Raw genomic sequence first — 20,882 nt, 5'->3', positions numbered from 1 at the left:
GGGTCCTCGGTTCTACGCGGTTTTTGAGATTACGAATTTGATGTGAACTGTTTTTCCTTTTGATCACGTTTTATTTGACGTGTTTTAATATATTACTAGTCTAGAAATATTATTTACAGCAAAGTGTGACGTCAGAATTAGAACTGTTTATATCCACTAGTCAAAAGTTTGGTCGGGTGTCTACATTAAATTATAAAGTGTGAAGTGAGGCTGTATTAATATTTTGCAAGCAGTTTTAACACTGCAAATTCCCACTTTAAATTTGCACTACTAGAATGAATCCCAACATTCTTGCGCCAAAGGACAATTATTTCCCTCTTGTGTTTAAAGAAATAGAAGACGTAAAAAGGAAGACATTTCTCAAAAGCTTGTTTCTGTAATCCGATTTACTTGAAACACTTTGGAGCTGCCATAGCTGCGAAAAGTGCATAAAGAGGCGGTGAATTGTTTTGTTGAGTTTTTTCCCCCCCACACAGCATTCAAAAACTCCATCGAATGCACACTTAAAATAATACACATGAAACAGAAATACATCACAAGCTCATACATTCATGTTAAGGCAAAGGACTGATGTAGGCTGCGCGTCAAGGTGCAGAAGCGGACCATTTGGACCAGGGGTGACCAAGTTCGGTCCTCGAGCGCCACTATCCAGCCTGTTTTCAATGTCTCCCTCCTTCAGCGCAGCTGAATCTAATGATCAGCTCATCAGCAAGCTTTGCAGAAGCCTGATAAAGATCCTGATCATGAATCAGGTGTGTTAGTGGAGAGAGACATGAAAAACAGACTGGATAGTGGCTCTCGAGGACCGAACTTGGCCACCCCTGATTTGGACATACAAATGACTTAATACTCACACAAATTATGTAGTACAAAATACTGTCTTATGATATTTGACAGAGTGCAGTAGTACAGCAGAACAACATAGTGGAACCCAGCTAGCAAAAATGTGAGCATAATGTACAGTCATTTAAATAAATGCATTGGATTGGGAGTGGTGGCAATTAAATAAATAAATAAAATGCCTCTAAACAGTCAATATACATTTTCCAAAATAAAAAATAACCAGAAAAATTAACATTGTAAAACTGCTTTTAAAAAGATAGTTTTTACCCTCTTGTTGGATCAAAATCTAGGCTAAATATAATGGGTCAATTCCTCGGTTAGCTATTTTACCCAATTTGTGTTAATTTTCACCCAGCAGCTTTTTTAGAGTGTAATATCTTATACTGAAACACATTGTACAAGTAGTCCGAGAAGGAGTAGGATGGAGTAAAACAATATATAAATTAACATTTTACTATTAATTGATGGCTTAAGTCTTTAAATGTGTCTCTTTAGTCAACGCAACTAATATTCCATTGACCAATGAGGCCTCCCAAGTATGTCTAGAAGATGGAGAGCTACGTGTGTGTGTTCGCGTTATATGGTGGCACGCCTAGAAGGGCGTGTCCATCATGCTGCCCTTTGCCGCGGGGGACACCACGCCGTAGCTCCTCTCCTGCCACCTGAGCCACTGCATGTGCACCTCTTTTTGCACCTGGAACACACACACACACACACACACACACACACACACCAGCGTGGTTTTTGGCAGCCATTTTAATTTGAGTCATTTCTACAAAAAATGCTTATTAGTTGTAGTCACATTGTAGTTATTTTAACTAATCGATGGTAACAAAACGGAATCTCCGTATTCATAAAGATAGGTGAGGATTATTTTCAGGGGAATGTGCCAGTAGAAGCATTTTTTACAACTGCAGGTGAGCTATTACGTTTTGGTGTCATCGGAATTAAGCACAGGCCGACCTCGTGTTGAACGTGCTCTTACCTAGAAGTACTCCCGGTGCTTCTCAAACATGAAATGAGGGTAAGATGAACTGCAAATTATTTTTGCCATTTGAGCCGCCAGAGCGCGACAACATGCCGCCCCCCTCGTACCTTTACCTCTCACCCCTCATTTCCATGTAATTTGCATTCACCTCTTGATTGAGGAAGCAGTAGAGGATTGCGACAAGCAGCCCCTGAAAGAGAAGCAAGTTTTCCACGTGATTTAGCTTACAAAACCTTAAAAAGGTGACACATGGAGAATTGTCTAAATAAAAAAAATACATAAAAAAAATATAAAATGTTAATATCCATAACATTACCTGTTCACATGTAATATAATAATAACATAATTAAGTAGAACTTTCAGATTTGATTGAAACGTGCCATCAAAATGTATTTCACTAAACAGAGAACACCTGTTTGAGCTGATGATGCACTATTACCCTCGATAGTCCCACTTCCTCGCCTAATTACCGCACAGGAAGGCGCAAAGATCTTAATTACCTTGTAAGCCGCCAATGGAGCATCCTATGCTTACAAATGAAAACCACCTGCATTTAGCGTCAAGAGAAATATCTGGCCCCGACTAACTAATCATTTCATGCATTATTCATTTGCCTCCGCGGAGATGACTTGAGATGAGTGTAATTTATTGAATTTGAATCTGCTAATGAACATTGCATTTACAACGCAGTTGCTAACCACGTGCATCAGGATGCTTTGTTTCCATTGAGAAAAGTAAGGTCATCATTTCAGCACAGTCATCGCTGCTACTTAAAGCTTTTTAACTCATTCACTGCCATTGACGGCTATAGACGTCAAAAAATCATTTTAACTATTTTTATTAGTTTAACCCCCCCCCCACACACTTTTGTTAACAAGAGTATCAAAACCTAGAAATAAAATATTGTACATTTAGTACAGATATAAAACTTGTGATTAATGGTGAGTTAACTATTGAAGTCATGCAATTAATTACAATTAAAAAATTAAATCACCTGATGCCCCTAGTTTTTAATCTTTATTTTTTATTTTTTTTTATCGCATCTGTAATTAATTGCATGACTTCAATAGTTAACTCACAATTAATCACAAATTTTATATCTGTTCTAAATGTACATTAATTTTTTTCCCTAGGTTTTCATACTCTAGTTAACAAAAGTGGGAAAAAATTAAATTAATAGAAATAGTTAAAAATGAATTTATGACGTCTATAGCCATCAATGGCAGTGAATGAATTAAAGTGGGGTGAAAATGTAAGAATTATAATAGTAATAATTTTCCGCCCTGATTTGCTCAGGTATAAAGTCAGGGCTGAGTATGAAGATGTTTTTAAATGTTAATGGTTAAATGTAAAATAAAATGATTGTATAAACTCTGAATATTAAGAATACCTTCTTCTTTTTTTTTAACTAAACACAAATAAAAATCCATTTAATAAATGTTGTATGATGACAGCTTAACCTTGAAACAAATTATTTTATATTTATATTTTATATGATATTTTTTAGCGCCAAGATTTCTTTTTGGGGGGAAAAAAACACATATTTTGGATTCGGTGCTGCAGCGCTGATCCAACGTCAGACGTTCTCCTAAAATGCAGACTTGGCACTACTTATATGAAGCACTTTAGTGAAAGCAAATGAAAGAAAAACTTGAATTACTGGTGGATTGGGTGCACAAGTGGTACACAGGCGGTTGCCGCTACCTGGAAAGATCCGATGCAGAGCTCAACGCAGAGGCGCAGGTTGACATTAAAGTAGTCGGGCAGGAAATTGAAGAACATGTAGTGGGTTCCAAACAAAGGGATGAGCAACAGGGTGGACTTGGTCAAGCGTCTGGTGGCACAAACAAATTATGAAGTGAATTACACATTGTGTTTTTGTGCTGAGCTACTCTGCTAGCTCAATGCTAACACACAAGCTAATGTATAGCATCAATAGTCACGGTGTTAAAAAATCTTTAAATAATGGATATTTAAACACAAACGGAGCATCAATACATGTCGATAGATCAGGCACATTTACTTTATCCTCTGCAAAAACAACAAATAAAACAACTAACACTATACAATAATAACATAAAATGCACTGCAGCTTAGTGAGTCACAGTAGTTGGGGAAAGTCTTCTTCGTTTGTGTCTACATGACTGTATTATACTGCCCCCGGTGGCACCAGAAAGGGCTGTAATGAATTAATCATGATGCAACTATTCTATTTCTAGTCTAAGTCTAAAACTAGTCTAATTTTTTACTTCTATTGAATTATGTTATTAGTGCTGTCAAAGTGAAAGCGTTAACTAATGAATTATTCGCACACAAAAATACTACATTAATGATGAATTAATGCGGATTAATCACACTATTAATTTTGACCGCAGATGATCATTTAGCTGACAGCGGTAAAAAGCCTTTTTAATTAAGCTATTAATCATAATTAATAAAAATTCCAAGATGTGATTAATCTAATAAAAAAAAAAGTTAGACAGCTCTAGTTATTATTGTATGTTTATATTATTAAGTAGATATTGATGAGCTGTCTTGTGATCACCACAATCTGGGAATTGTTTAACGTTCTTGGTAAAGGGAGTATAACAAAAACCTTGGACAATGAGTCACATGTTGCTTCACTTAGTCGAAAAAATATATAGTGTTAGCTGATCACATGCAGAATCCTGCTCTGGTAAATTTCCATTCCCGGAACACTATCTACCTATTATGACATGTGCCAGTCTGGGTATGTTTATGACGGTAATAGGACAAGAGTGCGAAGAGGAAATGTAGTTTGTGTGTGATCAATTTAGCCGCCTACATTCAACTCAGTTCAGAATCAGTGCATGTTTTTTTTCCCATCACGTACACTGTGTGCCCAAACACTTTCCGCAAATCCGCCGGCTCATTTCAATTAGGTATTCCTACTCAGCCTCTCGTGAAGCGGAGAGCGAGGCAGGCCAGTGCACGAATGAATTCATCACAGCCCGGGGCTGTGACGCATCAACCATTTTGCACACTATTTGCATGGTTTTTCAATCGAAATGAAAATGTTGGCAGGTACGTTTTATGAAATTGTGATGCACCAGCCAGCCTAATGGGGCTTGATAGCTTCAAAGAAATTATTCGTTTGGAAGTTAACGGGCATTGTACACTGACTGTGTTAAAAATACTTATTTAGCTCTGTACTCATTTTGTACTTTTATTGTTATGTATACCATGAGATTTAGTTTGTTCCGTCAAGCTATCATTCTGTTGTATGAATGGCAACAGGTGGACATACAGGTGACTTAATTGTACCTTCTGCCACCTAGTGGAAGAGTATTTAATGGTTCTGTCCGTCACTATACGTCGCCAGCATAGATGAACAAAAATATATTATTGTGACATATTGCATAACCTTTAAGAGAAACTCAGGCAAGTTTATTTCTGGATGAGTGCGCCTCCATCTCCAGTGATCGCTGAAGCAGAACACTAAAGAAGAAGAATAGCGGGAAAGGAATCACCTGTAGTGTGAGGAGTTGTTGAACTGGATCAGACGAGGACTCAGCTTCTGGATCAGAATTCTGACGATGTTGACGAACAGTATGAAATTGACCTGAAAGAAAAAAACGGAACGGAGGGGAGGAGGAGGTGGTGGAGGTTGGCGGCCTTTATTGCACACGGCGGCGGCAACAACGAGTGCAGCAGAGCATATAATGGAATGAGACGAACGCATCTGGCGTGCACACGAGACGCTTTATTGAAATTTGTTTGTGATGCTTTATCAGCGAAAGAAAGGCGGCTGGACAAAGATGATGGTAAACAAGTCATCTGCATGACAATTTGGGAGGTGTGCTATGTGGAACGAGCAGTCGCCCCGAGTGCAGGTGTGAAACAATGAGCAACATTTACCACAATGGACACCACAATCGGGCCCTTGATGATCCACCAATACAGCGAGTCCTCGTTGATGTCCCAGCATCTGTATGTAGGGAGCAAGGGGGGAAACTTTTAGACACTGATCCTTTCATTAGTGTGATTTCAACTACACTCTTAAAACTGCTGTGTTAAAGGCGACCCAAATTGGCTGAAATTGCTAACCCAGCGTGAGGTTGAAAATTAACTGAGCCTATGCTGGGTTATTTATACACTCTAAAAACAGTTGGGTAAAAAATATTTCAAACTGGGCCAAGAATGGACCGACCCAACTTTTCGAGTTATTTAACCCTGAAAGTTGGGTCCAATTAAATTGAAAAGCTACAAAGCAACCCAAATTTTGGGGTTGTTTTGTGTGTTGTTCATTTGACCCAATGTTTTGGGTTAATTGAATAACCCAAATTAATTGGGTCAAAAATGAAATGACCCAACCTTTTTTCAGCTATTTAATCCAAAAAGTTAGGTCAAATGAATAACCCCAAAAAAACAACCCAATTTTTGGGTTGTTTTGTTGTTTATTTTTCATCAACTGTTTGTGTTAAATAATTGAAAAAAGTTGGGTCGGTTAATTTTTTACCCAATTCAAGATTTTTTATACAGCTTTTTGGGTTAATTGAATAAGACCGAACCCATTTTTTGAGTTACTTAACCCCCAAAAAGTTGGGTGAAATTAAATTAATAACCCACAAAGCAACCCAATGATATATTGGTTTGTGGGTTATTCATTTATGAATTCATTCATTTCACTTCTAAGACTGCTCTGTTAAATTTACTTTATCTTCAGCAAACAAAATGTCCAAAATGAGGACCAAGTTTCAACTCTTCAGCCCGCCAAAATCCAATTTTCAATCCAATCTGCTCGGTCAAAACATTTAACCCAACCTTGGGTTGGAGTAACACAATGTGCTCAAAATCCACAGCTACAGCTTGTTTTGTTTTTTTGCGCGTGCGTAGAACAGTAATCTAGTTTCAGTTGATGACACACTTATTTGAAAGGTCAATTAAATCTCTCGAGTGCACCAAAATATTGATTTCTTCATCATTAGATTGTAAGCGATGTGTCTGACATTAAGAAGGAGAAGATACAAACTCAGTGTCTTCAAAATACACCCTGGACCCAATCCACAGTACGATGAAGACCACAGGAACCCCTGTGGAGTTAAAAAAATAAATAAATAAATTGGCGAGACATAATCTATAGCAACAAAAATAGACAGTGAAAAAGTTGATATTACATGTTTTTTAACAGCCCTAATAGTGCTATTGATCCCTTCTGTCCCCCAAAAAATCAATCGTAATTTAAGATGATGTCGATGTTTCGCCTCTTGTCCATTCACTGGACTGTGGAAAGAAATCTCTCTTTTGGCCAACCCAACTGGGCTCGTTTCAAGATCAATATGACATTTTCACCATCCTCGATGCCCTTTAAATTCACACACAGAGAGAGCCTTCATATCTTTTCTCGACCTAATCCTAATAAAATCCTGAAATGCTCCCTTTCCCTTCCATCTCGCTGCGCCGGTCTCCACTGGAAGTAATCTCCTCCCCGATCACGCTGAGGCAAAGCAAAACCTCAATTCTTCTATGCATTATATCTCTGCGAGAAAAGGTGAATTATCTCGTGTCTTATTCTTAGACTGGACACGAGCGTGTCTTAAAGGAGACATATTATGCATTTTTCCCCCCAACTTAAATAGAGAGTAGTGCTGTCACTATTGAATATTTTTAGAATTGATTAATCTATTGATTATTATCGACTAATCAGATAAATTTTCATTTCACATTAAAAATTTCCGCCCGTTTACTGTTTATTAACTGGTGATTAGTGTTTATTTCGTACTTCGTATTCATATAGTGATTAAAAAGATTGGGGGATTGATGTTGTACGAGGTTACCGGTTTGTCATTGTTCTCCAAAGTAAAAACAGATGTTTACAAATGTCTTATTTTGATTAAACGCAGAAGATAATCAGTCTTCTTTCATGAAGGACTACAGAAATCAGTGAAGAATTACTGTTGATATGCTGAAATCAGAGGATTTGGAAAATTTGTAATTAACTATTTTACTTCCAAACGTTATCCAAAAAACAACAACACCGACAGTGCCAGCCAATTTTGAGCATGTTTACTCATCTTTCAAGGCAAACAGAATATTTTGTGCTATGACTACATAAACATGGATACCATATGAAAGATTGGATTCCATTCTTTGATTCGAAAAAAAAAGTGAATTTCTACCTTATTTAGTTCTTTAGTAATCACCATTTGAAAAAAGGTAATTTGAGTGACTTAAGCGAAAATAGAAAAAATAAAGAGAAAATTAACTTTTTCTAAAAAGATAAATTTTGAGCGTAACAGAGACTTTGACACTAATATTTTTTGTTTAATGACGCTCTGAATTAGATTTAATTCATCAGATTCATCATGTTCTATTGTAATTTGAAACACCGGGAGCACATTGAAAAGAGATACTATGCTGCCATCTGTTGGCCATAGTTAGTGGGTGTTTTTTTATTTCAAAACCCCATTGACAAGACAAGAAGTTGCACTGCCCATTGGGAAAAAAAACCTAGTAAACGTCAATTAACGTTTACGGCGGCATTCATTGGTATTTTAGCATACGTCATTAAACGTTGTTGGTGGTAAAAGAGTTTAAAAATGGCTCCAAACGATTAATCGATTATTAACTCATTCACTCTCAGCCATTTCCACTGAAGCAACCCCTTTCGCTACCGACTGTTTTACTGGATTTAAAAAAACATATTTATACGTTTTGGGGTTTGAATGAGTAGTTGTTGATTCATCGATTAATTTTGACAGCTGTAATAGAGTGCGAGTACATTTGCCAGCCGGAATGCACACAAATGCAAGCGTCTCACCCCATCCCAGCAGGCTGAACCCCCACAGGCACCTGCGACTGCGATAAAAGGAGGAGAGCAGCAGCGAAGTAAGGTAGACCGCCTCCACCAGGAGCCAGAAGAAATTGGCCATGACGCAATAGTGGCAAAAGACCACGGCGGCCTTACAGGCAAACTGGGAAGAGCAGAGAAAGGATGAGGAGTTAATAAGCACGAGCCGTGTTTAATGAGTGTGAGAGGGAGCCGATGGCCTCTTGTCTCACGGTGGAGAGGGTGCAGTGGTTGGTGTCGTCGCTTGAGAAGAGAGTGGCGTCCTTGATGAACACCGCCGCGGCTTTCAGGATGAACGTGAGGAAGAGTTGGATGTGGATGAAGTTCCTGGCGCAACGGAGCCTCCTGGTGAAGGAGGGAAAATGTTTGCTAAGCTAACTGTTTATTATTATTATTATTAGCAATTATGATCCTAGGGAGGTCCAGTTGATATAACGCAGCTTGCGTGCATACCGAAAGCACAGCAAGATGACCACGGCAGCAGTCAGCACCAGCAGAGAGACGCTGTAGCCGATGGTGTAGATCGTTTTCACAGTGGCAAAGTACGTCTGCTCTCTCTGTACGCACAAGAAGATTATATCACACAGCTGTGGCATGAATAACCTTTTGCATATTCAAATTGTTGCTGGCGTCGAAAGACAGCGTGATAAATCGACTCACGTGAGCAAAAAAAAACTCCTTAATTCATGTAAAATCAGACCTCGCAATCACTCGGATGTCAGAGTGGGTTCTTATTATCTCCACAGAATGCACCGCGTGGCACCTAAAGTAGTTTGCTCATAATGATCGCTAAGAACGCACTTATTTTTTTTTCTCTTTGAGAAACAAGATAATTTCAGCTATTATCCGATGGATGACAAGCGATTCACTTATTGCTTTGCTCAAGTATTTGCACACTAGGTTCATTAATGTCTTGTGGATGGCTCCTTTTATTTCTCTTTAGACCAGCGTTTTCCAAACTTTATTGAGCCAAGGCATATGTTTTACATTAAAATAATTTGACAGGAAAATGTCAATGAACAGTTTACGGTATATGCTGTATATTCTACTGCCATCTAGAGGAAGAGCATAATTGTTTTATCTAATTTATCTAACTATACGCTCTATAATGTTGTACTTCAAAACATAAAATAAGAACATAATTACCTAAAATGTAAAAGATTCATCAGTTTGCACATCAATGATGAATTGATTGCGGCTGCAGTGCATAACTCGGCCACCAGGGGCAGTATAACAAATGATAGTTTCACAACAACTGTAAGTGACTGAGTAAGATGCAGTCATATTAACCGTTGTTCGCAGATGATAACGAATATACGCCTATGAGAAATTATTTAATAGGAATGTCTACTAGTACATATTATTGAAACACTGTTTACCACGACTATTGGTGCTATTCATTAGCCAGACTATGGCATTTTGCATTGTGTGTTAGCATAAAGCTAGAACATGCTAAGCTTGCTCCTTTAAATACACAACAATGAAATTCTGTTTGTGTTTAGTTCTGACTGACAGTGAACTGGGAGTGGAAATAAACAGCTTGAAGCCGTTTAAAACGTCTTTCATACTGTAATAATTTACAGACCAATTAGGTGAAATTTTAATTTCCTGCAGCATACCGGCTGATCTCGCGCAACACTAAAATCCCACAGCACAGTGAATGGGGATCACTGCTTTACAAAAAAAAAGGGAGAAAAAGAAAAAAGAAAAAAGAAAAAAGAAAAAAGAAAAAAGAAAAAAGAAAAAAGAAAAAAGAAAAAAGAAAAAAGAAAAAAGAAAAAAGAAAAAAGAAAAAAGAAAATAAATTTAAGTTTAAGTTTACTCTACATTTCAGCGTGACACGGACACTACTTCTCACCTCCGGTATATCATCATCCACGCTGCAGGCGACGTGGTATGGCGGGAAGGGTCTGGACCAACCACCATCGGTGCAATTTCGGCTCACTTGTCCTTATGCAAAAGAGGAGGAGATTAATTAGAATGGCTCTCACGCAGGGATATGCATAACCACAAAAAAAAGGGAGGAAAAATATTGCGCTGGGAAAGCGGCTTCACGGCCATTCTAGTGATTAATTGCTTTAATGTTGATGAAACAGGAAGGTGTCATTAAATTAAACCGAATTTGTGTGCATGCAATGGCTTAATAGAATGGGCTTTACTCCCAAATTAGTCAAGATGTCAGCGGAAAAAAATAGTTTTCTCTTGGGGCCATTTCAATCATTCATACTAAATTTATGAAAAAGAGAGACGCTGTATTCAAATCTCGTCTCTGACCCAAAAAAAAAAGACTGTATAAAATTTAACAAAAAAACATAAGAAAATAAGAAAATAATTACTTCAAATAAGCACAATTATCTGCCAACAGAACAAGAAAATTGTATTTAAATTTACCTTTATTTTGAAAAATAAGAAAATAATACTAGGGCCCATATCAACCACTGCAATCTTGAAAATAGTATTTTCAAACTAATACTAGACTACTAGTAATGTCGACTTTTTTCAAGCTGTAATAAATATAACTATTTTCTTAAAATACATGAGTTGTTTTTTTTTTCAGCTTGGATAACTTGTGTCAAGCAGGGAGGTAACAGGTCCCATTTTCTATGTCATGACCCAGCCAGGAATTGAACCCACAACCTTCAAGTCTGAGGGTAGGCACTCTACGACTAGACCACTGAGCTGGTACTAAAACAAGGAAAAATGAATTCAGTAAATATATAACAAAATTAACCATATTGCACTCGTCTGATAGTTTTCATATTTGTATTTTTTTCCATTTATCTTATTACTAGATTATGCAAAATCTTAAAATGAGAAAACTTATGAAACCCCAGTTCAGGGCCTTTGATGTTGGTTAGTTGCGGGAAATGCTAGTTTTAATCCTCACAGTACTTAAAACTGGCTGTTAACACTCAATGCCAAGACTGCTTGATCAAATAAGATAATTAAGTAATATGTATCTTAAAATAAGCACAATGATTTTGCCTGACAATTTCATTTTAACTTGTCAAATCAAAATAAACAAATTTAGGTTAAATTTAAGAAATTATATCTTACTTAAGATTTCAGTTTTTGCAGTGCAGCGCTTTAATTCAGATACTGTATTTGTTTTATGTCTGAATTTGTTTTGGATCAAGTTGAACGCAGAAGGAGCATTCAATCTGAATAAAGTGTAAATGTTTCCGAATGTTAGTAGCCAAACAATCATAGTTCGTGAAATGTGTCCGTCGAAAAAAGGTTTTTACCCGGTGCATTAAATTGCTCTCCATTTTGAGGCATCGCGATTCTTATGCAAATTGTTTCTGATACGTCTATAATTTGCTTGTTATTTATCCTAATGACTCAGCCGGCTTTGTGATTACAGCATTAATAAGCAAACGGGATGCAAATCGGCATCACCAACACAATTAGTGCCGCTCTCGCTGAGTATCAGTCGATGATCAAGTGATATAAACGCCCTACTTCGGCCGTCTCCTGTGACAAAACATTATAATGTTCAGTCATTGCGATCTGATTTTTAATGGCACTTTTTCAGATCACTGACTTTTTCTAAAACACTGCTTACCCTCCCACAGCGGTTAATTAACGGAGACCTCCCGAGCATCCAATCGACATGAGTCATTCCTTCTTTATAAAGAACGGGTCACATGAATAAATGAATAGATAAGCATTCTTAAAAAACACATGACAGAAGTAGAGTGTTGCCATTATTGGCCAACCTATTCAACAACAGTACTGTAAATGACGTTGCGACCAAAAAGTCACCTGTGCTGTTTCTGAAGAGGGAAAACACGGCAGGACAAGCACTGTGAACCGTTTCCCCGACCGCAGCGTGAGGCCAACACACCACTGCGTCCCAGAATGCTCCACAACCTAGGGAGGAAAGCATGTTGCTATTTTGAAAATTTTTGCATTGTCTACAAAATACACAACATTTTGAAAAAAGAATAGATGTTGTATCCTTTTTGGGGGGGGGGGGGGGGGGGGGAATTCCGTGGTATATTTTGTTAGCTGATGAAACAATGTAAAAAATCTAATGTGTTCAACAAAAATGCACTGTATTTAGTTTCATTGTATTTTTCTTCTTTTTTTCTGATGTTTTTCTTCTCCTCATTATTCTTTATTGTCTTTTTTCATTTCTGTTTTTTTTTCTTTACAAAGTTCAATTTTGTTAACTGAACTCTATAAAAATGCCCAATGGAAAGTTTTTCAGCATTTTTTTTCCATTTTATTTTTAAAATTTTAAATGTTTATTTTTACAAAGTTCAATTTTGTTAAGTGAAGTCTACAAAACGCCCAATATATATATACATATTTTAATCTGAAAAAAAGGTGACAATTTTTTTTTAAATGTAATTATTTATTAAATGAATTAACGTAGTTTAAATATATATATATATATATTTATTTATTTTTTACAAAAAAGTACCCTGCAGTTTTTATTAGAGTACAATATGTTTACATTTACAAAGCATTTTGCCGCCACATGCAGCGTCTACAGTCGCTCTTAGGCAGAAAACCCATACGTACAAAAATCCATTTCATATCTTTGCACAGTTTCTACATGAGTTTGTTAATTGTTTTAAATGATTAACCAATTTTGATCTTGAAAATTGTCTTTTATATCCTAAAAAAATAATGACTTTGGAGATGCAAGGAATCTGCTCACCAGCAACTATAGAACATGCTGCATAAAATATGCATATATGTCACAAGTGTAATGGGGGGAAAAAAGGGATTGATTTGTGTTGGTCAGTGTGATTCATAAAAGGTGGTAAATTGCCCACTGAAGTGGAAAGACAGAAAATAGAAAGATTTTGCAGACACAGGGGTGCTTGGGGGGCGTTGGGTTGCATGACATTGAGGCGTTAGCATTGTGAATTAATTAGGTGGTGGGCTGGGGTGGGTTGTCATACAGCGTTGTGCAGCGTCTAAATTGGCTATTAAAAAGGGACATAATATGCAAAAGTGACTTTTAAATTGCTTGTATGCAAATATTTGGATCTTTAGTCAGCCTGCCCACACAAGCAAGCTGCTCAGATTTGGTGCTACTGTGACATAATTGCTCATTCGTTAGCTAGCTACTTAATCGCTAGCTAGTTTACATTTGCCAGATTATTTGGTAGACAGTACATGCCTATTGGTTATTTGTCCCCATTGTAAAGGCAAAGTACGTTAGTGCTACTGTGACGTCATAATTGCTCATTCGTTAGCTAGCTACTTAATCGCTAGCTAGTTTACATTTGCCAGATTATTGGTAGACAGTACATGCCTATTGGTTATTTTTCCCCATTGTAAAGGCAAAGTACTATCTTTAATTGGGTCGTTGACAGCTAATCTCACGGTGCTCTTAAGAACCAGACTCCTCTGTGCATAATTCCGAGAAGCGTTTAGCAGCAGACTCTTGTTGGAAACATTTCACACATACGGCGGAGGATGTTGTTTGAAAAGAGAAAACACACCTTGTGCACTCGTGTTTCCCTGCTCGGCGATGGAGCGCAGGCAGCGGCGCTCGTCCTTCTCCAGCTGGAAGATGAACTCGCATTCAGGGTGAAGGCTTGTTAGTGCCTACAGACATCACAAAGGGAATACATTCATTGGGAGAAAACCATGTTTAGAAAAAATGGCGAGTATTAAAGTTACTGATTTAACTTGTAGGCTTATACTTGAGACGTATTTACGACATGCATACTTGCGATTTAGTCCCACCTCTGCGACAGTTTTGCTTAATTGATTCAAGGCGGGTTATCCCGGAGGAGGAGGGCCGAGATTGCTTTGGCTTCCAGCAAGTTTGCACTCCGTCAAAGTCAGAGTCACTGGAGCTGCCGCCTGGCACTGCTCACACCAGCGCGGCGCCAAATAAACACTCACCATCACTTTTGTACAGTATTTGATTACAGCGTGACGTTTGTCTTGCAGTATGACAAATAAGAACGCCTTGTTTGTCAACTGGGGGAGAAGATGGATGAATGGCATATTTAACATTTGTATTGATATTTATTAGTGGAGAGATGCCATCAAAACAAGTGATCTAATTAAATGGAGGCTTTGTATTTAATTAATCACAATACATAGTATTAAGTGTCATTTGTATCATATATAATGGTTAAACATGTTCAAGTGATTTAACAACAATTAACCTATTGCTCACAATACATATAATTTGATTTTGTCATTCAACATCATTCATCCAGTTATGGGATAATGCCATTGTCAAAACACTTTCCATGACAGTCCCAGGCTATTTCAAAAAAAATTGTATAAAAGCTATAGCATTGATCTCTGAGAGGTTCTACTTTCGCCATCTTTAAGAATTTGAAATAGTAATTGTTTAAGTCCAATTTTGAAATGCAAAAAATGAAGATCGACAAGTACTTTGACTTTTGGACCATTTGGATTCCCGTTGTTTGAAAGTGTTCACGGCATTCGTTTTATAATGTCCCTTAACTGGGAAAACGAAAAGTTTTGTCAAGTATCTACTAATGACTTTTTATACAAAACGCAACTAGATTCTCATGAGAAATAGTCTTTTGATTGCTTCCTCTCTTGAATATCATAAGTGTGTTTTGTGTTGGCCTTTTGCCCAAAGTCAGCTGGGATAGGTGGATAAAGAAAATGGATGGCTGGATAAATGTTAAAATGGATGAAAGAGAACTTCACAGAGATATGCCACAAGTTAAAAAGCTTTTATTGTATGTGATACTTAATCAGTTCATATTCACTCCATTCCCCATTACCCAAACTCTTCATTCGTGCAACTCAGACTGCAAAGTATATTCAGTGGATGCGGGTGGTCATTAACAACAAAAAAAATCCACAAGTGAGTTACATTTAGGATTCAATTTACTGAGCAAAAAAACTTGTAAAATGTCCCCCAAAAGGACAGTGTGGCTCAGTGAGCTACATAATTGTTTATTCTATTTTCCTTAGAAATTATAACTTTTCTACACTGAGACTGTGACTACACTATACTGTAGTAGTCCTGGTCCAGAAAGAGAGCAATGCGATGCAGAGTGACTGTCATCTGTTAACATTATTTAATTATTTGATTACATTGAGGTGATTTTCAAAGGTGCACTCTAAAAACAGTACCATCAAAAATAACCCAATTATGGGTCAAACATGGACAGATCCTCTACTTAGATCAATTTGACCCACCTTTGGGTCAAAAATTTGATAATTTCTATAAAATAACCCAGAAAATTGGGTCAGATCGTCTCCTCGGGTCAGTTTGACCCACCTTTGGGTCAAAAAGTGGGTCATTTCTATAAAACAACCCAGAAAGTTGGGTCGCATCCTCTACTTGGGTCAATTTGACCCAAATTTCTGGGTTGTTTTGTACAAAAAGAGTTCATTTTGTATAAAACAATCCAGAAAATTGGGTCAGATCCTTTACTTGGGCCAATCTGACTCAACTTTGGGTCACAAATTGGGTTATTTTACAGTATATAAAACAACCCAGAAAGTTGGGTCAGATCCTCTACTTGGACCAATTTGACACAAGAATTGTGTAAAAAAAAAATTTTTTTCATTTTGTATAAAACAAAAAGAAGAAAAAATTGCGTCAAATTGACCCATAAAGTTGATCGGTCCATTTTTTTTGCCCAAAATTTCATTTGACCCAACTGTTTTTAGAGTGTGCAGTATCTACAGATGGACAGCATTGAGAGTTGAAATGTTTTTTTTACAAAATTAAATAATAGTTCAGTGTACTTTTTTTAGAGCTTCAAAAGGTCAGCATTTTCTTGTTTGAATTACCCAGAATAGCAAAGCATACTCAGGACATAAAAGTAGAGGGAAAAAAACAAAAACCACAGTAGAGGAAATGTGGAAAAAAAGGAAGGCACTTTTACACAATCATGACGACCTTCCATTTACACAAATACCGGACATTCTAGAAATTATTTGCATTCTGTTTTTGGCAGGCCGGTCTGTGTTGCTTCACAAGACTCACTAAAACATGTTTGAAGACACATAAATCAGCCTCATTAAAGTTTCTTTCTCATACCCTGGATAAACAACAACAAATTAGTTTTTTAATTAGTAGCTAAGCATGTTTTAAGGGCAAGTTAATCCTTGAGGAAAAGCACCTTTGTTCCGTTTTGTTTTTATTAAAGGTTTTATGACGGCGGCAGTTCGATGAGGAACCGATTAATTTAATTTAATTTAAAAAAAATTAAAGGCAGCCCAACAGCACCAAAAAACAGATGTTAATGTTTTTGGCCTTTATGTTCCATTCCAAGGAATTAAGGGTGAAAGCATGGCATGGGGGTCAAAAAGTCAATCCAAACCAATTAGGTTTTGTGACATGAGCACACATTTGCACATGCAGACATAATACCTGGAAGCTTTAATTTAAACATTCCCTGAGTGATCACCCACATTTTTCTTTTCAGATTAACGCCAAAAAGAAAAAGGTGAAACACACCATGCCGTGTTTGAGAAAGTAAGAGAAGCTTCTTATTTATTTCCCTCGACACGTTTGCCTCAAATTGTTTTGCGGCCCGTAACGAGCGTAAGAGAAAAACAAAGGAAAACGCACAACAGGCAAGATTAAAGTTGCATGCACAATCCTCTTGACGTTCGGCAGCAAAGAAAATTAAGTGGGCCAAATAGGCGAGCGGTGCGCGCCGGCAACATTTCCGTTTCCATCTGTGAGGAAAGACGGCCCGGAAAGCAACCTGAGCAAATTGCTGCTCCTAATGTCATGCTAATGACTTAATGAGAGCCGTTAGCTTGAGATACGATGCACAATTATTTTCTGTTTCTCTTTAAAGTCAAGGGATGAATGGATACAAAAAATAGTGGTCGGAAGTAACTGTTACTATGCTAGAGTAGATTTTGCTTTTAGAAGTTCTGTACTTAGTATTTAACATATTATTGTAGAATTTTTACTTTTACTCTCTATTTTATATATTTATATTTACTCCCGCCTATTTGCAAGTACTTGTTGAGAACCTATTCCTCTGTTATTGGCCGGAAAACTCACAGGCTCTCTGTTTTTGTGCTCAGACCAAAGCAATAGCAGTATGCGCAATTGACTCAAGGAGCTCATTTCGAAAAAGTAGTCCTTTGTCGCCATCTTGTTGCATTTTTGGCAATAATAGTGCAGACTTTTTAGGGGTGCTGTGGAGAGTAAAAAGAGACGCCTCGCCCTCGTCTCCCCGTCTTCTTATTTACCGCATCTCCACAATTGGTGACCTCGACGTGATCATATCAGATCGCTATCTCCAGCTATTCGCTCGCGGCAGAGCTCAGTCTCCATTCCTTGTGAATAGCGAAGGTTTCGCTGTTGTGGAAACTGATCCCCATTTAAATGGATAAATTATGTTTTCCAGCACCGGAAACATAATATAGTGTTTGGATGAGATGATTGATGCATGTGCTGTCAGATAAGTGTTAAGGTGGCGTATTTCATGACAACAAATTAGCATTATAAATCAAGGTTGTGGACAGAATTTAGGTGAGTTTTAGATTCGGCTAATGCTAACATAAACAGTCTAAAAAGAGAAATATTACCAGTTGCATTAATTCTCAACGCACAGCCAAAAAGTGATCATTGTCATCCTCTCTATTTGGGTGTCGAAGGGCAAATATTCAATCAAAACGAATGAGCAAAATGGCTGGTCATTTTCACAGTGGCAGTGTTTGTTTTGGTCCGAATGCACTTATGTGAGTGTTTTGCTGATGATTATAATCTCCCACAGTTGCGTGCAGTGAATGGGAATAGATTGAAGTGGAACATTGTGATGAGCGGCTGCCTTGTTCACATTCTCGCTCCGGCAACATTGATCACCGCACTGATTGATTGTGCGCGTCTCTGAATTCTATTTGGTGATGGAAATAAGCGGAAGTGGTAGCGGAGTGGTGCGGGTTGGTCTAATAACAGCTGCGGATTTGAACACATGAACATCGGAGCGTGTGCGCGTGCACTGCAAGTACAGTTCAAGTATGCGTCTTGTGACTGGCTGCGCACTTGATTTGCCCCAAACAAATTGAGCATACTAGAAATTAAATAACAAACACAACAAAATGAAAGAAACTCGGCTCTGTTTCTCTAAGTGTTTGCTTTCTCCAGTTGGTAGTAACGTTCAATTTCAATAAAAAAAATGACAGAATCACGTTTCGCTTTAAAATGGATGACGAATGAAAAGTTTCAACGGTCAATCAATACCTGAATTATGAATTAGAATTTTATTCCGACAGTATTATGATCGTATACAACAATATAAATATACCCCTTGCATACGGTACATTTATAAAAGACTTAGGGCAGAAGCAAATGCCATAACTCCGGTCACAATCTTAATGTCAAAGAACAAGAATTTGTTTCGTTTCGTTTTAGCCTACTCAGCAAAAAACAACGCGTCCACAGAACCGAGTTTCCTCATCAACAATCCGCATCAAGAAACAATAATTTAAAAATGAAAAATATCGGCCATAATAGAACCGAAATCCCCAATAACATTATCAAAACAACCATTTTGATCAGGGATGTTCAATATCACTTTTTTTCAGCGCGATACCAGTAGTAGTATTAGCCATCGATACTGATACCAAGTCCCGATACCACTAATATTTTTTATACATAACCCCCCCCCCCCCCACAATTACATAATAAAAAAATAAAAAATAAAAATATCCCAATAAAGCATTTTTTCTTAAAATTACATGAAATTATTGGCATTTTTTTCATTCTTCTAATTTCTACTTAAAACTTTAAAACGGCCACAAGATGGCAGCCAATACTGGTATCGGCAGCCTCCACGACTACCAATACTTTAAAATAAGGCTGGTACCTGGTATCGGTACTCCCCCATCCCTAATTTCAATATATATAGCAGAAATGTCCACTCAGTATTTCTCTCGTACAGTATATTAATTTTGAGATCTCTTTTAAATTGTAAAGCTCTCTTACGGAATTTTTAATTGATCAGGTAGAGTAGACCATTCTACAATCTCATGATGTATTTACATCATTTTTGGATGCTAAACGGTTGCTTTATATATTATTTGCACCATTTTCTTAATTTTTTCCTGATTTTAGAAACAGTTATTAGACCCTAAGTACAAAGTCCAAAGGGAGTCAAATGAGTGGCCATACAGTTTACAGTATATATTAATTCAACCAATAAAATGAATAATCCTGAGACTGCAGCGCATAACCTTTACCTGCACCGTTTCTAATCAATCTTTATGGAATTCATTTCAAAACACACGGTCATTCAGCTCACCATTAATTAAAGTGAAAATAGCCTGCCAGGCGGCATTTAACTTTCATTCACCCATAAAAGCACCTAAATGAGCTCCGCCGTCAAGTTATGTTCTCATTCTGATTGAGGTCAACATGAGGAGTAATTACACAAAAAATAGAAAATAACTCCACTTGGGTCACCGTTTCAGCAAATCAATCACTCAAAAGCCCAATTTTCCAGCAACATTTTGGAATGTACTCACAGCAGGTGCTAAGAAGAGTGTGAGGAAAGCCCCTCTGGAGCATATCCGCCGCATGTTGCCGTCCACCCGGCGTGGAGCCTGCGGAGAATGGAGCCCACGCTGGATGCAGCTTGGGGATGCGGAGCCCCTCTCTCTCTCTCTCTCTCTCTCTCGCTCTCTCTCCAGGTTAATATTAGTTCCACCACCTGTCAATCTCACAGACACAGGAAATGTAGACTTCCAGGGTGTGTTTTCAGAATTGCTGCCTAAATCATCTCCTCGTGATACAAGTGGTTCATTTTTGTTGTATTTCCCGAAAAAAATGACTTAGGCGACTATTTTAAGAAGGCCTCGATATGCTTAAGTGAATGCAGTAACCTGTATATAGGGAAACAATGGTGTACTTACCGGGCATTTCGTTAAGTAAAATTGTACAATCAAGAGCAGTAAGATTGTGAATCCTGTACAATCAAGAGTAATGAGGTCATGAATTCCTACCACACAAAAATAATAAGATTCGATTTGCATTCACTATAGAATTTTTTTTTTTTTTTTAACAATGTCTTCATCATAGTAGTTGTCATTCTGATGAACTCTGTTAAGACAAAATTGTTAGTGCAGTTAATGTTCAGGTTATATTTCATGCATTTTTTCAATCCAGTATTATATACTAAGATTCAATATTGGTGCAGCTTTAAATAAATACAAGATTACATCCTCACAACAAAAAGGACAATAATGGAACAAAAGTTACCCTTGTAGGTTCATTTCCCTTCAGATGCTAAGGACCATCCAGTACAACAT

The 20,882-nt window shown here is 37.4% G+C and overlaps 1 protein-coding gene across 2 annotated transcripts; it reads right to left on the bottom strand.

Moving 5' to 3' along the window:
• Positions 1–220: 220 nt before the first annotated feature.
• Positions 221–20,393, bottom strand: ghrhrl (growth hormone releasing hormone receptor, like). 2 transcript variants are annotated; one of them, XM_086088352.1, is made up of 13 exons: positions 20,100–20,393; positions 14,105–14,210; positions 12,408–12,515; positions 10,501–10,592; positions 9,096–9,199; positions 8,855–8,987; positions 8,613–8,766; positions 6,825–6,885; positions 5,711–5,780; positions 5,323–5,414; positions 3,536–3,665; positions 1,980–2,021; positions 221–1,537 (listed from the first exon to the last, which is right to left on the bottom strand). In XM_086088352.1, exons 1-13 carry the CDS (start codon positions 20,151–20,153, stop codon positions 1,436–1,438), a joined length of 1,248 nt encoding a protein of 415 aa, XP_085944478.1. In that variant the 5' UTR covers positions 20,154–20,393; the 3' UTR covers positions 221–1,435. The 2 variants fall into 2 exon arrangements, 1 of the variants encoding a protein (XP_085944478.1); XR_015096415.1 differs by having other exon boundaries at positions 1,431–1,537; positions 1,829–2,021; positions 20,100–20,315.
• Between the last annotated feature and the right edge of the window lie 489 nt (positions 20,394–20,882).

Source organism: Leptonotus elevatus, chromosome 11 (assembly GCF_054856555.1).
Source record: "Leptonotus elevatus isolate MCC_2025b chromosome 11, RoL_Lele_1.0, whole genome shotgun sequence".
NCBI classification, from domain to species: Eukaryota; Metazoa; Chordata; class Actinopteri; order Syngnathiformes; family Syngnathidae; genus Leptonotus; species Leptonotus elevatus.
Note: the sequence above shows the minus strand (reverse complement) of the source record. Positions and strands in the feature narration are given on the sequence as shown.